The 16,210-nt window shown below is 42.3% G+C and overlaps 1 protein-coding gene across 2 annotated transcripts in view; it reads left to right on the top strand.

Annotated features, from left to right (window-relative positions):
• Nucleotides 1-16,210, top strand: part of ATF6 (activating transcription factor 6) — a 74,553-nt gene that overhangs the window by 31,445 nt on the left and 26,898 nt on the right. Inside the window, exon 14 of one of the 2 annotated variants that reach the window (XM_041478930.1) lies at nt 1,277-1,388. In XM_041478930.1, the coding sequence (XP_041334864.1) occupies nt 1,277-1,388 (112 nt within the window). Of the gene's footprint in view, nt 1-1,273; nt 1,389-16,210 lie in introns of both variants that reach the window. The other variant, XM_041478929.1, reaches the window with a different exon arrangement.

Here is a 16,210-nt window from a genome sequence, read left to right as displayed (position 1 = left end):
TGAAGGACAAGAGCTGATTACTCTGATGCATAGTTCTGCAGGAAGGGATGTGTAGAGTAGAGCTGCCTGCTCCTGATCCCCCAGGACTTACCCCCCAGTCCTATGAAAAGGCAGCTGGCCTGGCAGCTGCAGTCTTCTGCTTGCAACAGGACTCGGTTAGCAGTGGAAGAGAAGATGGTGACAGCCTGCTATTACTGCTGCTTGAGAAAATCTCTTGATGATAGATTTGTGCCTTGTTATATTTTATAAACGTACTAAAATAATCTAAATGAGCCTCCCTAGTTCAAAACCTGGGTCAGCACATGACACTTGGGAGGGGAGGGATGCCCAGGCAGTGTCCTTGCCACAAACACAGTGTTCTATTAAAGTGTAGGAAATTAGAAAGACAGAAGAACATTAGAATGGTTGGAGGTCCAGCTAATGGTTTCCCTGAGTACAGCTTTCCCGTGTGATTAAAATAAGTTCTTTTGGAATGGGACTGGGGAAGTATAAATGATAGCAGTATATGCTAGGAATTTCTCACCTTTCCAAGATCAACAGTGGATAAGTACCATAATTGTAGGACTTGCCAGTGTTTTGGCTTCAGATGGTTTAGAGCATCTTTTCCTTGTGTCTCTTATGTGTAAGATGAGAACCATGGAAAAAATAAGCCAGATTTATGTGAATATCTTATTTTTGCTCCTCTGTCTAAATTGAAATCAAGAGCAAACTTTGGAGTTGACCAGGGGAAAAAATTTGAGTTGACCAGAGGACACAGCAGAAAAAAAAGAAGAGAAAGGTGGGTGAGAAAGAAGGTGAATTTATTATTTCACAGTAAATTAAAAGCTCTGCTTATGCTTAACTTTGTACTTCTTTCAATTTCAGTGGTTTGGATTCTTAGCAGTAAAAGAAAATTATTTCATTACTAAATAGTTTGATATTTTATTTCAGAATGACATTTTATCTTTAAATTTATTTTCAGAAGTCATCACAATTTTTCAGACACTTTGGTTGAAACTTTTTTTTCCTGTTGAGCTAGCAAACAGGTTTTTGCTGGCCTCAGAAGCATGAACAAAAACCAATATGGAAAACTTTGCCACAATAAGACCTTTGAAGCACCTTGAACTTTCAGAAAGTACTGAGTAGTTTCATTGTCTACACCTGTGTTCTGTGTTCCTCAAGCTTCTCTCAGTGGATGAAGAGCTGCAGTTCCTTCAAAAAGCAGGTCTTCAAAGTCTCACTGAAATTAACTGTTTTGTCTAAAATAATTACCTTTGCCCTTCTTTTATTTCAGCAGGAACTCAGGGAATGAGCTGCAAGTGTATTATGCCTCTCCAAGGAGCTATCAAGACTTCTTTGAAGCAATTCACCGAAGGGAAGATACGTTCTATGTGGTGTCATTCCGCAGAGTAAGTGCAGCAGGGGCTGATACTGGCCTTTTACACGGGTGCCTAAGACTGTTTCTAGCACAGATACCAAAGATGATTTAGTCAAGATTGAAGGTAAATTTGTTTCTTCTGAAATTATGCTTCTCTGTGTCCTTTACAAGTAACATGGCCAGGTCATGGTCTTTGCAAAACATGCCCATCACATTGGGAATGGAAAGAACGTTGCAGGAAACATTGTAGTGCCAGGGCAAGACAGCCCAAAATTGCATGAACATGTGGTTAAACACACATTAGAGCTACTTAATAAGGGTACAAACCTTCTGTGCTTCTGGGTATAGGAACAAATATATCCTCTGCTTAAATTATTATTGTTAGCACAGTACAGTTTCTATCTTCCCCTATAACTCTTGCATTTGCAGTTTTATGTGTCACATATTGCAGCTGTACAGGACTGTGCAGGGCAACAATTTTTCTGCTGTTTTGTGACTTCCAAATTGACACAGATGAGCAGGTCTGCTATCTGTGCTGAGATACAGCAGAGGCTTGTGCTGCAGCTTTGTCAGGCACAGCCTCACATCTGCAGCACAGTTGGTGATGGTAAAAGCTGTCATAAAATGGAATTTCAGGTGTCTAAAGGCACTTTCTGCACTGCAAACCTGACTGGTGTTGAAGCCAAGACAGCTGCAGCAGTGAGAAGCTGGTTGGGATCTGGTGATGGAAATGATCAAAGCAGACAGTGGTTGAAACACCAGCCTGGAGTTGGAGCAATTTCTTCCCTCTCTTTTGCAGAGGTCTTGATAAGTCATTAGATATGTCTGTAATGCACGTTTCACTGACCCTGGGCCTTGCTGAGTCTCCTGCCCTGCTGTTTTGCAGTTGAGGTATTAGATGAGAATTGTTCTGTGCATCTTCACACCCAGCTGCGATCCTCCCAGGACCCTGCAAAGCTCCGTTTGTTTCCTAGGAGCATCCCTAGAGGGGTCCCAAGGTAGTGGGGCACCAGTAGTGGCCACGACAGCAGCTCACCCAGCTAAAACCAGCTCTGTTTAAGAGCACACAGATCAGTACAGCTAGTTTCAGCAGTTCCTATGTTGTCATAGCTACCAATCTATAGATGCCATAGGTACATAGGTAATACAGCCCTATTTCACCAGGTGCACAGAAAATTTCTTAATTTGTGAAGATGCACGTCTGTAGAAAAGGGTCAGGCAAAATAAAAATAGCAGTGCTCTTCTTAGTATTAATGTTTTATGCTGAGTAGAAATATGAGGTTAGCTTCCAGTCTTGGGATTACTGGGTTGTGTCACAAGGCTGGAATTTTGTTATTAAATACTTGGCATGTTCTGCTGTTCTTTCAGCTAGCAACACAAATACAGCCAGGACCAGACTCCACATTATCCTGAGAATGAGGAGAAGGGAGCAGAGGATAAAAGTTTTCCTGGAAACTCTGAACACAAAGCTGGGTAGTGTTTGTAGAGTTCTGCACTTGGGGCCATTGCTCCAGCCCACCTGAATGCATGTATGTGTCCATAGGTCCTGTTTACACTGTTGGGTTAATGACCTGGAAGTTGTCAGCTCTCATTTCAAGTCGCAGAGCTGTCCTTGGAAACAGTGTGCCTTGTGCCACAGAATCCCTACAGCTTGCTCTGCTCTCTTTCAGGGAGAGGTGCAGGGGCCTTTTAAACTCATCTGTGAAGTTTATTTGGTTGCAAAACTTTTGGTATTTCTGTTTTATGAATGAAGTGTCCTCAAATAGAAGGCAGTTTCATGCATTACCTCATTTATTGTTTTAACAGGGCAAACCTGATCTAGCAGCCAGCTCTGCCCTGAGGCACTTTTCAATGACTTGCTTAGATTCTTTTGTGAGTGCAGAAGAAAGGACTCCTGCACAGCCAGAGGGGTGCCATCAGCAGGGCCCCAGCCTAGGAAGTGCCCTTTCACCTCCTCCTGGGGATTACTGACTTCATTTTCTCTGGACCACAGCTCCCTTTTCCCTACTGATTAGGAGCTGTGAGGGGACTGATTCCTCCCCAGTCCTATCCCACACTTCACTTGTGTTGCGTGCGCTTGTCCAAGTGAGGAGCCAAGGCCTAGAGATGAAATGTTTTGTTCTCCTCTCTCACTGTTTGCCATGCAGACACTCCCACATACTTAATAAGCTGTTACAGCCCTGTAACATAAAAAACAGAACAAGAATCATGTACTTAAAAAGTTGCAGGAAGTGGGTAGTTCTGGTTGTAGTGCTCCAAGTGGAAAGTAGGACTGTGGATCTCAGGAGCTCCCTTCCACCTGATGTCCCTGGATGCTCTGTCCCCATTTCCTGCTCTGTAGCCTCACAAACCCCAGCATTTCTCCTGGATGCACGTGATAAAATGGAACATTTTTTGTGTGTTCTCACTTGCACTGCAGGAGTTGTGCTCCGAGTTCCTTGGATTTTCTAGAGAATGGGATTTGCTAGGGCTACCCCTACATGGTAGGACTCAGCGAAGACTTCTGGAAGTGCAGAGTTGGGAAGCAAAGCTCTTGCACACTGCATGTTCTTCTGGTGATGCTTGCTACCTGTAGGACTGAGATTCCCATGATCTAATCAATTTTATTTTCTCTCCTTGTCTTGGAATGCTTGCAGGTCCGCATATTTACAGTTGAAGTTTACATGTTTTTTTGGTTTTTTTTTCCTTTTTAAGGAGGAGAGAGGAAAATAAAGTAGCATTTGGATCAGCTGAGTCCATAGAAGAAGCCGGGCTTTTGCTCTGGGTCTAAAGAAATTAATTTATTGCTATTATCAGGGGAATCTGTAATGTCATTTTAAACAAGAAGAGTCTGCTGCTCTGCCCACCCCCTTGATTTCTGCTCTGTAATGTCTGTGATACAGGTCTGCTTGATGTGTCCTAAAAGCCCAGTGGAGTGTGGGTACAAAGCCCCTGCTGGTGGATCTGAGGTGCTTTGTCAGCAGTGAAGAGACACCTGGCTGCCTCTGTGTGAGCCTGGCACCCACACAGCTCTCTATCAGAGCTCACATCTGGTTTGCCACAGAGTACTCAGGCCTTGCAATTGTTTCTAGAATTACCTGAATAGCTAGCTTAATTTGAAAAGTAATTAAGTAAATCATTGGAGAAAACAAATCCCATCCAATTTACTTTGGCCTATAAATACTTCTTCGGATCATTCCACTCTTGTGTGGTTAGGATCAGAGTCCTCACAACTTGGAGTGATTATCAGTAAATTTCTCCATCCTGGAAGGTTCACTCAGTGATGGCATCTCTGCGGGCTTATTTAAGGACAGTGACATTTTTTAGGGTAAGAATGTAATTACTGTTCTTAAGGAAAACACAGTTTAAAGTTTAATTCACTTGGGAAATTCAGAGGACTTCTGGCATTTCCTCTCACTACTTTCTCTATTTCAAAGCCGAAATGTCTCCTAATATCAAAGTTTGCCACTTGCATTTATTGCAGTGCATATAGACTATCTTACAGTAGAATGCAGTAAAAAGTAGATATTAAATGGTTTCTGTTTCTTAGAGCAAGAGTGATGCTGGCCCTATGGGAATCAATGGCAAAGCCTTTACCAGCTTCTGTAAGAGCAGGAATTTGCTTTATAAATTTCTGCTTTGTTGGCATAAGCCATAGAGCTTCAGGGAAACCTCTTATTATGAAAGTAAATTTCTGGTCCTATAAGCAAACATCTGCAGTAAGCAGTTAACAGCTTTTCAAGTTCTGCAAACAAATTTTTGCTGAAATGATTAAGCCAAATTTCAATCAGAAATTTTTTTCTTTCTTTGCTTGCTAGGAATAAAAATGTCTAGGTTGTGATGTGCTTCTGTTGGTAATAAGCCTGTGCTGTGCTAATTGTATTTGAGATTATATAATTGTATTTGGGATAATCTGTCACTTTCAGAAAGCAAAATATTATAAAGCCTGGCTTTGACATGCTTGTGCAGCAGCAGTTTGCTGTTCTGCACACACTGCTGGCAACAATAATTTGAATGTATCGGAGAGCATGAGGCAGGTTCCAATTCACTGTACTCCTGATGCCATTGACATCCTGCAGGGAAAACTGCTTTAGAAGTTGTTGGCTTCAGATGATGTTTCACAGCCAGAAATTCAGTCCTAGCATATATTTTCCTCCTACTTTGTTGCACTTGACCATGGGTGGTTTTTACGGAGCATGGAGTTTTCTGCTGTTGACTTTTTTTGCTGATTTCTGCAGACTGGGATGTGTAATTTGGTGTTTCATTCAGATGAATTGGTTAGACCCACATAGTCCTGCTGCCCCTAAAGACAGAGCAGCCATTCTGTATGTTTGAGTTCTGTGGATTTGCAACTGCTGTCAGTTAACATGCAGATTTTTGAAAGATTTTACAAACTGCTCTTTTTCCTGTGGAGCCTTAGTAGCTGTTCAGAGGAAAAAGGTTACTTTATCCCAGAACTGAAGGATTTTTAGATCTTGTCCTATATTTTATAAATATGCTGAGAATAATATATGGTAAAAAAACTGAGGCTTAGGGCATAGTATCCATGATAAAATTGTCTGTTCTTTTCAAAGCAGAGGTCACACTTTAGCCTGTCTTCTCTGTGAAGCTGATTCTTGCCTCTCTGGGAGAATTTGAGGAAGCAAACAGTATGTGTGATTGTGCTTCAGTACGCCCTGAAATTCAGTGAGTCAGCCTCTGTCAAACTACAGCTGTATTTGACTTTCAGATTTGAAAATCCATTATGAAAACCTCCTGTTTCCATCTAAGTGTCGATAGTGAAAATTAAGTCTAGCCCTGTTGTATTCTTTGTTACAAATTCCATCTTTTCTGGCCAGACTTAGGATTCTTTCTGTGTCAGGGAATTTTCTCCTTCCAAATCCCTGGTGTCCATATGAAAACAATGAAGCAAGCTTTCTTTCTGGTGTTTCTTGAACTGTCTTCCTTTCTGATACAGAATATTTCAGGTAGGTGGGGAGGAGGTAGAGGCGACTTTCAAAGGGATGGAGAGGTGGTGGGGAGAAGGTTTCTCTGTGCTCTTTCTGTTATTCAGCTGGGGGAGATGTTGCTTTTGGTAGCATCTTAGAGCTTAGTCTAAAAACCTCCAGAGAGAAATCTAATAATCTAAAATGGAGTCCAGCTGCAAGTTAGGTAAAAGGACACTCAAAAGAAGTTCATTTAGGTTTGCAACTAAAGGCCAGCAGTTCTTTAAAAAGTCTTTCTGTCAACACATTCTCCTATTTTCTAGAAAACCTGACTGTGTCATCATTTGTCACTGAGGACATCCTTTGCGGGGCGAAGCAGCAAAGGCTGTGTGTGTGCTGTGGGGAATCAGCCTGAGAGGAGGGGGAGAAGGAGCAGGCAGTGGGACATCCCAGATGTGTGGGGGTGGAAGCCAGAGAGGAGCAGCCATGAGTGGCAGCTGCAGTGCAGCATCTCCTGCAGCCTCCTGGCTCAGCCAGGTGCAAAGAGGGGGTAGGAGGGACCCGAGCAGCATTGCAGAATGCTGTTTCTGAGTAGGGAAGTAATGCCTGTTCCAGCAAGTGGGGTTTTGTTTCCTTTGTTCTGTTCTTCGCTCCTGCTTGGAGAGCTGCTCCTATTTGGGAATCTATTCCAAGGCATTTTGGAAGCAAAGTCTTAGTTGCTCTGATTTTTATCTCCTTGGGTCCCTTTGAAGCCCACTGTCCTCCAAATAAAGTCAAGAATTGATGTGGTGTTGAGGACAGATGTATAAGCAGAGGCAGGAAAGTCAACTCGAATATGTCTGGCATGAAGCAAAAGCTCCTGTTGGATTTTGTGTGTATAGTCTTGATTAGTTTGTCTTCTCCATGGTAGTTGGAACTTCATGAATCATATTGATGCCATCACTAAATTTCTTTACAGGTCCCAGATCTAACTAATACTTTGTTATTTTTAAACTAGTATTTGGAAGGACAACATACACTGCAGATAATTATTGTGAAAATAAAACATGCTGCAAGAAATGTCTCCGGAACCCAAAGCGGTTGCAGGGAGACGTGACCAATAATAGCATACATGTATTTAAAATGTGCTGCATGCTTGAGAGGCAAAGAGCTGTGGGCAAGAAGGAAAGGAAGATTGTTGGGTTTGGAAAACCTCTGTAAAAGACCTGCTTATTAAATTGGTGTGGACATTGGCTAGAGAAGTATAATTGGGAAGCGTGGGAGGAAGATGTGATTATACAGTGGGAATTGTCTCAGTAAAGGAATGATAGCAGTATCTCACTTAATGAGAGTACAGAACAGCACTAATAAGAGTACAGAACAGACAATTGCTACCAAAGTGAGCAGGAGCACAAGTTTATCCACAGACAATTAATTAGTGTTCAGTCACAGCAGGTGGTGAAAATATGGAGCTCTGAAACAGTTTTCTTCCTTCAGGAAATAACCCAAGTTCAATAAAGCATTAATAATACTTATGCCAGATAATAGTATGTCTTTCTTTAGTGATAGTGTGGTATTCATTGAAGAAAATTTTACTCAAATTATTCTGAACAGTTCCCCAGAAGGAAATGATGGGCTCTTGCTTATGATCTGTAGCAGTATTTAATTATGGGATCGATGCTGACTGGGCCCTAACTGTACAGAGACATAATTTATACCTTCACCTGTGGAACTGCAGTAGCCAGTAAGACACTGACTTGAATCTGGTAGGAATGAACTGTTGGGAAAAATTGCCTTCTTGATACTTTGTTGCCTTGAATGACAGCACATGCAGAGAGCACTTTAAAGTGCCCATGCTTGCTTTCTTAGTTGAATTCACACTTCCGCGTCTTTGGGCTAGTGATATTTTTCTGTTCATTTTCTTTTTTTATATCTGGCACTCTAGGGTCTGTATAAAAGTAAAGCATGCATAATAGAGATGGGTTTGGTTTCATTAGTGTCCTACCTTTTAGCAAATATTAATCATTATGGTATTACATTTGAGACCATTATTTAAAATATTAGGCACACATTTAGAGTTAATTCTGGTCAGATGAAGTTATTTGCTTCCAGTTGGAATTAATCCTTTTGCCAGATTTTTAGCTGGACAGCACACAAAGCTTATTTTATTAAGTCAGAGCCCAGGTGCTGCTATGAGTGTGTGCAGATTATCATCACATCCCACTGGACCAAAGAGAACTCTTGCAGCTTCCAGGTTTTATTTTTAAATAGCTGACACTCCTAGGACAAGAAGTGTGGTAGAATTCACTGTACATTTTTATCTTTAAGCTGGCTTTGAAACTGCTTGAAAATGGAACATAAAACTTGTTTTCATCTTCTGAGTCTCCTAGTTGTTTGTGGTCTATCTGCTGGAATGGTGATGGATGTGAGAAGAGATCGTTTTGCCTCATGCCTGGCACGACTTGCTCCTCACCCTGCAGTTGGATAAACTCCAGTTTTGCCAGCACATTTGATAGAGACTGTCAAGCTTTGAGTTAGTGACTAAGAATTCAGAATGCCGTGGGGTAATCTAAGAGATCCTTCACACTGGAAACCACTCTTCAGGAAATCCTCTTTGTGTTTTGATTGCAAACGTTAAAATGTGCCTGTGAATAATTCTGGCACTTGAAAGTGTTTTTCATGGAGAGAAAGCAAAGCTGTGCAGGAGGCACATGTGCACAGCTCGAGCAGTGTGTTGCAGCATGAGGCTGCTGTGGAGGAGTGGCCTGCCTGCTAAATGCCATGGGCCACTGCCCTTGGAGCTGCTTGGCAAAGGGCCACCAAGTATTGCACAAGTGATTGTTATTGTTCCTTGGTTTCGTGACTATCCAAAACAAGGCTGAAAGTGTCAGCTGTCTCAAAGAGGGTTATATCCAGTATGAAGAAAGTGGTCTGAGCTGTGCTCAGAGAAGTTGTGCTGTGTGGGGAGGTGTACAGGCCTTCCTCTCAGGATCTGAGTCCTGCCAGGCTCCTGTGTGTTAAACAATGCTCTCCTCTGAGACTCTAGGAGTGCACATTTCCAAGCTGTTCCTCAGCATGGAGATTCTTAGGTTGAGTCACTTGTTAGCATCTCGGAAGCCCTTGTTTAATCTCCTTTCTAGGAAATCAGCATGGAGCTCTTCTCTCTAAGAACAGTCCTGAGCACTAGACCTGCAGTTTTTCATCAGGAACTCCGCAGGTAATCAGTGGGCAGGTGATTCCTGGAAAAGGTGGCTGAAAAGAAACCAATCTGCTGTCTCAGGTGATCTGGGACCAGCATCTCCAGAAGGGCATCTCCTTAACATAAAGGAAATAACACTCTGGGTTTCTCTTTCCTTTTGCTGGTCCATATGTTTGGCATTTGCTAACCAGCTGTAAGCCTTAACTCTCCAGCAGGCAGCAGAGGTGCTGCATAGAATCCAGGCATGAAGTTTCCTTTCCTTCTTTCTTCTTCCCACTCAGTTTCCGAAGTGCCAACATAGCAAAACGTGTACAAAAATGAAACTAGACATAAACATGCTGTCATTTTTAGAAAAGCAACAGATGCAGCAGTTTGCTTGGTGTAAAATTTTAGCAAAATCAGGTAATTGCAGCTCTAGGAGAATAAAAGAAAGTGTAAAGAACCACATTTACACAACCAGAAGGAAACTTTAGGTTAAGGCTGAACACAGGTGTGGTACTACAAATGCTGAAAAAAGGGTGTGAAGCCAGCTGGGTGAATGGCAGTGTTGTGACAAGGTGTATCCATTTCAGGGTAGAGTTGGTTGGTGTTGGCTTGGTATGGCAGTGCAGGAGGAGGATATTGCCCACAGCATGGCACTTGTCAAAGGGATGTAAGAAGTGCTTGTAAAAAGCATGTCTGTCCCTTAGTCTCATTGTCATGCACACATGTGCCTGTAAAGAGTGCAGGATAGGCCAGAGAGAAGAACTTGACAGTCCTCTAAGTTCTTGAATAATGACCATTTAATTCCCTACAGCACTCCATCCCTCCTCTGCTCTCCTGGCAGTTCTAACCAGCAGTGTCCAGCAGAGTAGAACCCCTTCACGTGAATCAAAGTTGATACCTTTATGACTTAGTCTCTCCAAATCTTGATGGTTGACTTGAGAATTTACCTGTTTGCTTATAAAAGTCACTTCCAGTACCTTAATTCTCCTAGGAAGCAGGCGTCTTAGAACAAGACTAGTGTGCACTGAAAGACAAAAACCTGTACCTCAGCTGTGGCACCTTCTGTCCAGTTCTGTTACAAATCACCTCCAGCTGCTTGCAGTGCTTTTTTGGATTGAAAATGTCCTGACAAAGCCTTGGTGCAAGTGCCTGGGTTTGAACTAGGAAATTATAGTGTTGAATCTGGCCCATCAGAGGATGTGTTACTCTGCTCCTGCTCTGGGTTTCCCTCCCAGTGATGTTATGTGCAGTTGTTACAGGGCTGTGTGTGCTCTTGGTGTGCTTACAAACACATCTGTGTGGGATCAGAGGGACGGGGGGAAATGATCTGCACTCTGGGGACTGCCTGTAGTTCACATTGCCTTGGTGTGCGTCAGGCGTAGCTCTGCAGAGCCACAAGAGGTTCAGAGGGCAGGAGGGAATGGAAGTGAGAGGGAGCACATCCAGCAGCAGGAAGTACCCTCAGGCTCTTGCTGGGCTGTAGACCTGCACATTAAGAGCCTGATAAGGTTTTTTTGTTGATGAGTTTAGGTAATGAAGAGAGTAGTGACTACACATACTAAACTGGTTAATGGCAAGCTGAAGAAAAGATTTGCATTGGTGCCTTCAGGGTGCTCAGTACCTCTGATGTTTTGCAGAAGTCATGATGAGTCCAAGATGTTCAGTTGTTTTGTGTAGAATTAAAGCCAGTACAGTAGTAAGAAAAGAGAGGAGGGTTCATATGGAAGCATAATTTAGGTGGTTATAAAAGTGCCCATGCAATCGATGCTATCCATGTAGTGAAATCAATTATTTTGCCATAGTATTTGTACCCTCAGTGTCTAAGAGGACACTGATGTCTGTATTCATCTAAAACCTTTCAGGCATCATTCCTCACATCTTTATTCTGTGATTAGAATTCTGGTAGAGATTTCTTTGACCTGAAAGTCTCCTATATTTTGAAATAAAAAAGCTGGAAACTCCAGTGGCTTGGTGAAATGTTGTCAATGGGGCATTTCATTTTTAAGGCCCACATTTATGAAAACAGAGCTTCTGTGGTTCTCTGATATGATTGCATCATACTTTGCAGGATGTTTGCAGAAAATGTGGAAATTAACTCAAGACTTCTTCTTCCACTAGCAAAATGTACCTAATTAGAACAGTTGAAGGCAAAAGCCTTTACTGTAGTTCTAGATGCTGCTGGCACATGTCAAGTGAGAGGTGCACTGATAAAAGTTTTGCTTAATTTGCAGTGTTCCTTTCATACTTCTGTTTTTCTTCCTTAATTTCTTTGCATCTGGCTTTCTTTCTTAAATAATTTCACAGATTGCTGTTGCTACTTTATGAACTGTCAGGCACCACAAATTCTCAAGCACCACTCAAGGCTCCTTCTCTGCTAAATGGAGGCAGAAAAGCTCTTCTCAAAAGCTCTTCTCTCTTCCCACCTATCCCAAACACCTACCATTGCATGGACTGGATTTCCTTCTAGAGGTGCCTTTCCTTCTCTAGGTTTTAAAAGGAGCCCAGACATCTCTGTGAGACAGCTAAAGCTGGAAAAAATTAATCTCACCCTGAGTGGGGAGATGAAAGGCTTTTATTTGCTTGAGCTATTATGTTCTAATGTGGTGGAGAGCTGGCAAGTAGTGATAGAAGAAAACATATTACTCTGCAGGAAGAGAGACAGGCCCAGCCTGAAAGAGATAGCCTGATGTCTTCTGAGTGGCGTGCAAGCAAGCATCTCCACGTTTTTATCTTCCCAAAGCTGACCTTTCCCTCTCTTTTATCTAATCTGGTGCCTGTGATCTTGCTAATTCCATTGCTGTGGCAGACAAGCAGTTACTCACATGCAGTCAGGAGATGGACAAGGAGTCTGATGCTGATGCACCAGTTTACATCTCTTTTATCTATTCTCAGGCTTCAGAGCAGAATCCAATTAAACTATTGTCATACAAGAAAGCTTTTTTGTGGAAACTGCTGTTTTCTACCAGCTGTGCAATGGATAAGTGCAGGTGGTTTGTACAGCACTGTAGTATTCTCACACTGTTCAAAACTGGATGATTTCTTTTCTTCCCTAGCTACATGAGCAGATCCCAGGACTTTCTAAGGGTAAAAGACCAGTGAATCATTCACATGGTTTATCAGCACCAGAAAGGAGGGTTCCTGTTGTCCATGCCAGTTCCTTGGCTGTGAGTTCAGGTCTCTCTTTGGGCCATTTTATTTTATTATCTTGGTGGGAAAACAGCCTGAGGAGTTCAGGGCACTTTCAGGAGAGTCTGACAATTGCCAGAGGCTGGCAGGGAAGGAGAAGGGACCCTCCTGTTTTAGGTGGTCACGGGGATCAGATTGCTCAGACTATTCCCAGCCATTTTGAAGGCACTTCAGGTAGCTGGGGGATGATTAACAAAGAATCCTCAATGTCAGGCATCCTTTTTGCTTCCCAATATGAGTTAGCCATGTACCTTATACATGCTTTTAAGACTATTTTCCATCAGATTGTTTTCTTGTTTTGGTTTGAGGGGTTCTTTTTAGGGGAAAATGCTGATTTTTTTTTTATAGTCCTTTTTCACTTATAAAATGATCTCTGTTTCTAAAAACTGATTTATGCCTTCCTCAGCAAGACTAGAAATTCAAACAGAGCAGACTTTTGGCAAAAAGTCTGGACTCAGAATTGAGATTTAGAAGTGAAACCTAGAAGTGAAACACAAATGTGAAAAGAAGGAAGCTCATTGGGCTGGGCTAAATACAAACCAATGGGCAAAAAAAAGAAAGGGAGCTTCATCTTCATACTGTCTTAACTGAGATTATTACTGACAGAAGCAATAACTTCTTTAACATTATTATATTAAGTATCTCTTTAATTAGAAGAAGCTATTAATAGTTGATGAATCCTTAGCCATACAGATGGCCTGGGATCTGCAGAATGAGAAACATCTTTCCAACAAGCAGCTGTAATGTAATACACATTGCACAGCCTAAAATGCTGCCATCAAATTTGGATTCAGCCCACTGCATCCTGATATTAAATAAAACCTTGTTGTCTGTGCACCAGCATTTTGAGGGAAACAGAAGGCAGCTTGGCTTTGGAGCCCCAGCCATGGCCTGAGTGTGCCAGACCACTGTCCAACCGTGGCAGCCCAGGAACTCTGCCTGTCCCTGCTGCCAGGATGTGCAGAGACCCACCCAGCTCTGAGCTGAAGTCATTGCAGAGCTCTGGGTAAAGCTGAGGGGTTCAGGCAAAAATGCAACCGACTGGTGACTGAGAAGAGTGTTTGTTTCTGTGTTAACTGTGTGTGTTTCTTTCCTTAATAAGTCCCGTGTTGCTCTGTTCTTGGGGGTTTGGCAGTGGCATTTGCATTGTGGGTGATTATATTTCTAAAAAGATATTATTTTATTTAGCTTTGGCATGATTTGCAAGGAAGGAGAAACCACTTTCAGCAGTGAAATCAGAGGACCCAATTCTTTAGGTTCCATAGAAAGGTGCTTCCAAAGCCGCTTTACCCAGCAGGTACTGACTATGCAAATGAAACCAGGCAGTTCAGTAAAAGTACTGCCTCTGTTTATAAAACAGCTTTCTGCCTGTGACCATCATCATGGTGACCTAAAACATAATTTCTTGCTGCTGCTTGGGAGGTGATTACCTCTATCTCACTGGAGTTAACTTCATAGAGGTTTAGAGTGAGATTCAGGTACCCTGAGCATATGAGGCTAAAGGATGGGGGGAGGAGGAGATCCCCAGAAATTTAACTCATGATCAGTTGCTTTTTCCAAGGATTTGAGGGACAACAAGCACTTCTAACCCAGACTTTCCAGTCCTCTGATGTATTTCTGTGTAATTGATGCAACTTCCACAATTAGGAAAGATTTGTTGCTAATTTCCTGTACATCTGCTGTGCTGTCAGAAGCAGCATCTCTCTGGCTGCAGATGTGAATCAAGCTACCACTGTCTGCTCTTGGGCAGTACCATGGGTTAACCCCATCCAGTAAATAAGAACCATGCAGCCACTTGTTCATGCCCTGTCTCCCCACCAGTGGGGAGGAGAACTGGAGAAAAAAAAAAGTACACCTTGTAAAATAAAAACAGTTTAATAATTAAAATAAAATAAATATTATTATAAAAGTAATGATTATAATTTAAAATGGTAATAATTATAATTTAAAATGAAAAGGGGAGAGAGGAGAGGAGCAAATGATGCACAGGTTGCTCACCACCTGCTGACTGATGCCCAGCCTGTCCCAAGAAGCAATCCTGGCCAGTTCTCCCCAGTTTGTGTACTGCACACAGCATTGCATGGTATGGGATATGCCTTTGTCCAGTTTGGACAAAGTTTGGGTCAGCTGTCCGGGCTCCCAGAAGTGCACCTGCTCACTGGCAGAGCATGAGAGAGCCAGAAGTCCTTGATTTGGGGTAAACTCAGCAACAGCCAAAAAATTGGTGCGTTACCAACATAAATTTAAAACAAGCACTGTGCCAGCTGCTAAGAAGAAAAATAAGTCTCTCCTAGTTGAAGCCAGGACAGGCACTCAAGAGCAATCAGCAGCAAGCTGGGGCTGTCCCAGCAGGGACTCAGCACCCTGAGTTTGGCTCCCAGTGGGTTTGATCTGAGTTTAATTTAGACTTATTTTGTTCTCTCTTGTCATTAGCCTTGCTTTCAATTTGTTTACCCCTCCCAATGAATATATTTCCAGCAAGTTGACAACAATCACAGATCAGTGGATGGATCAGGAAAGGGAGAAAGACACAATGGCTTGTGGGATGTAAGCTGCAGTTGTCATTTAGTTCCCTCAAACCAGATCTGAATCCAGTACCTGATATCATGGCTGCAAAGGACATGTGTGCTCTCTCTGAAGACAGTAGAACATATTTTAAGGTAAATCCCAGGTGTTCGACTCAAGAATGCATCTGTGTGTGCTCAGATTTTGGGCTAATGAGCAGTTGGGTCCTGTTGTGCCAAATGTGCCTATTGTGCACACTTTTTAGAATAATTAACAGCTTCTGTAAAATGAAGTTTTGCAATCTAGTAGTATTTTTATCTGAAGCTTTAACTGTATATTCACCTATATATACCAGTAATATATATAATTTTTCTTTGCATGGGAATGTGTTTGGATCCACTCAATAAAAGTTGCCCTTCAGACTGAATCCTGCATCTTGTGTCCAAATTCTGACTGTCTCAGCTTCCTTAGCTGAGCTGTCTGAGATGCTGAGTCTGCTGCATTGACAACTGCAGGTGCTCTGCTTCTTGGCTTGCAGCTGTCTTGCATAACGTGGAGCTTGAATGGGAGGTTTAAATTCTTTCTGGTTTTGCAGAAGGCAGGAAGACAGTAATTTCAGATTAGAGCTGGCTCTTGTGCCATATGTGTGTAGGACTGAACACACTGTGATCAAATTAATTGCCTTGATTTAGAAAAAATTGAAGTCTTGACTCTACTTAGCAGTTGTTTCTGATTAGCATTTTAAAGTTCTCTTGAATCCCCAGCTGCCTGCATGTGTGGGCATTTTTCACTGTAAGAAAGCATCCTTTCTCCTTCCTTGAAATTGTTCTGCCAGAAGAGCCTTCAGTCACAGGCTCTGTGACCTGTCCTGGGCTTGTGTAGCTATTCCTGAATATTTTCTCATGTGTATTTAACCCTGATTGCTGTCTTTGATATCTTTGTAACCATGATTACTATCAAAATCTTTCTCATACAGTCTTTTCATGAGGGGTCAGCAAGTCAGGGAAAAGGCAAGGTAGAAGTATGATCTTGACAGACTTGAAAATTTGAGCCCAGGTCCTTATGGATCCTGGAAATGCTGCTTAGAAGAGCCCT

This window comes from Pyrgilauda ruficollis, unplaced genomic scaffold (assembly GCF_017590135.1).
Source record: "Pyrgilauda ruficollis isolate IOZ18807 unplaced genomic scaffold, ASM1759013v1 scaffold47, whole genome shotgun sequence".
Taxonomy (NCBI): domain Eukaryota; kingdom Metazoa; phylum Chordata; class Aves; order Passeriformes; family Passeridae; genus Pyrgilauda; species Pyrgilauda ruficollis.
This window is presented reverse-complemented; position numbering and strand designations above follow the sequence as displayed.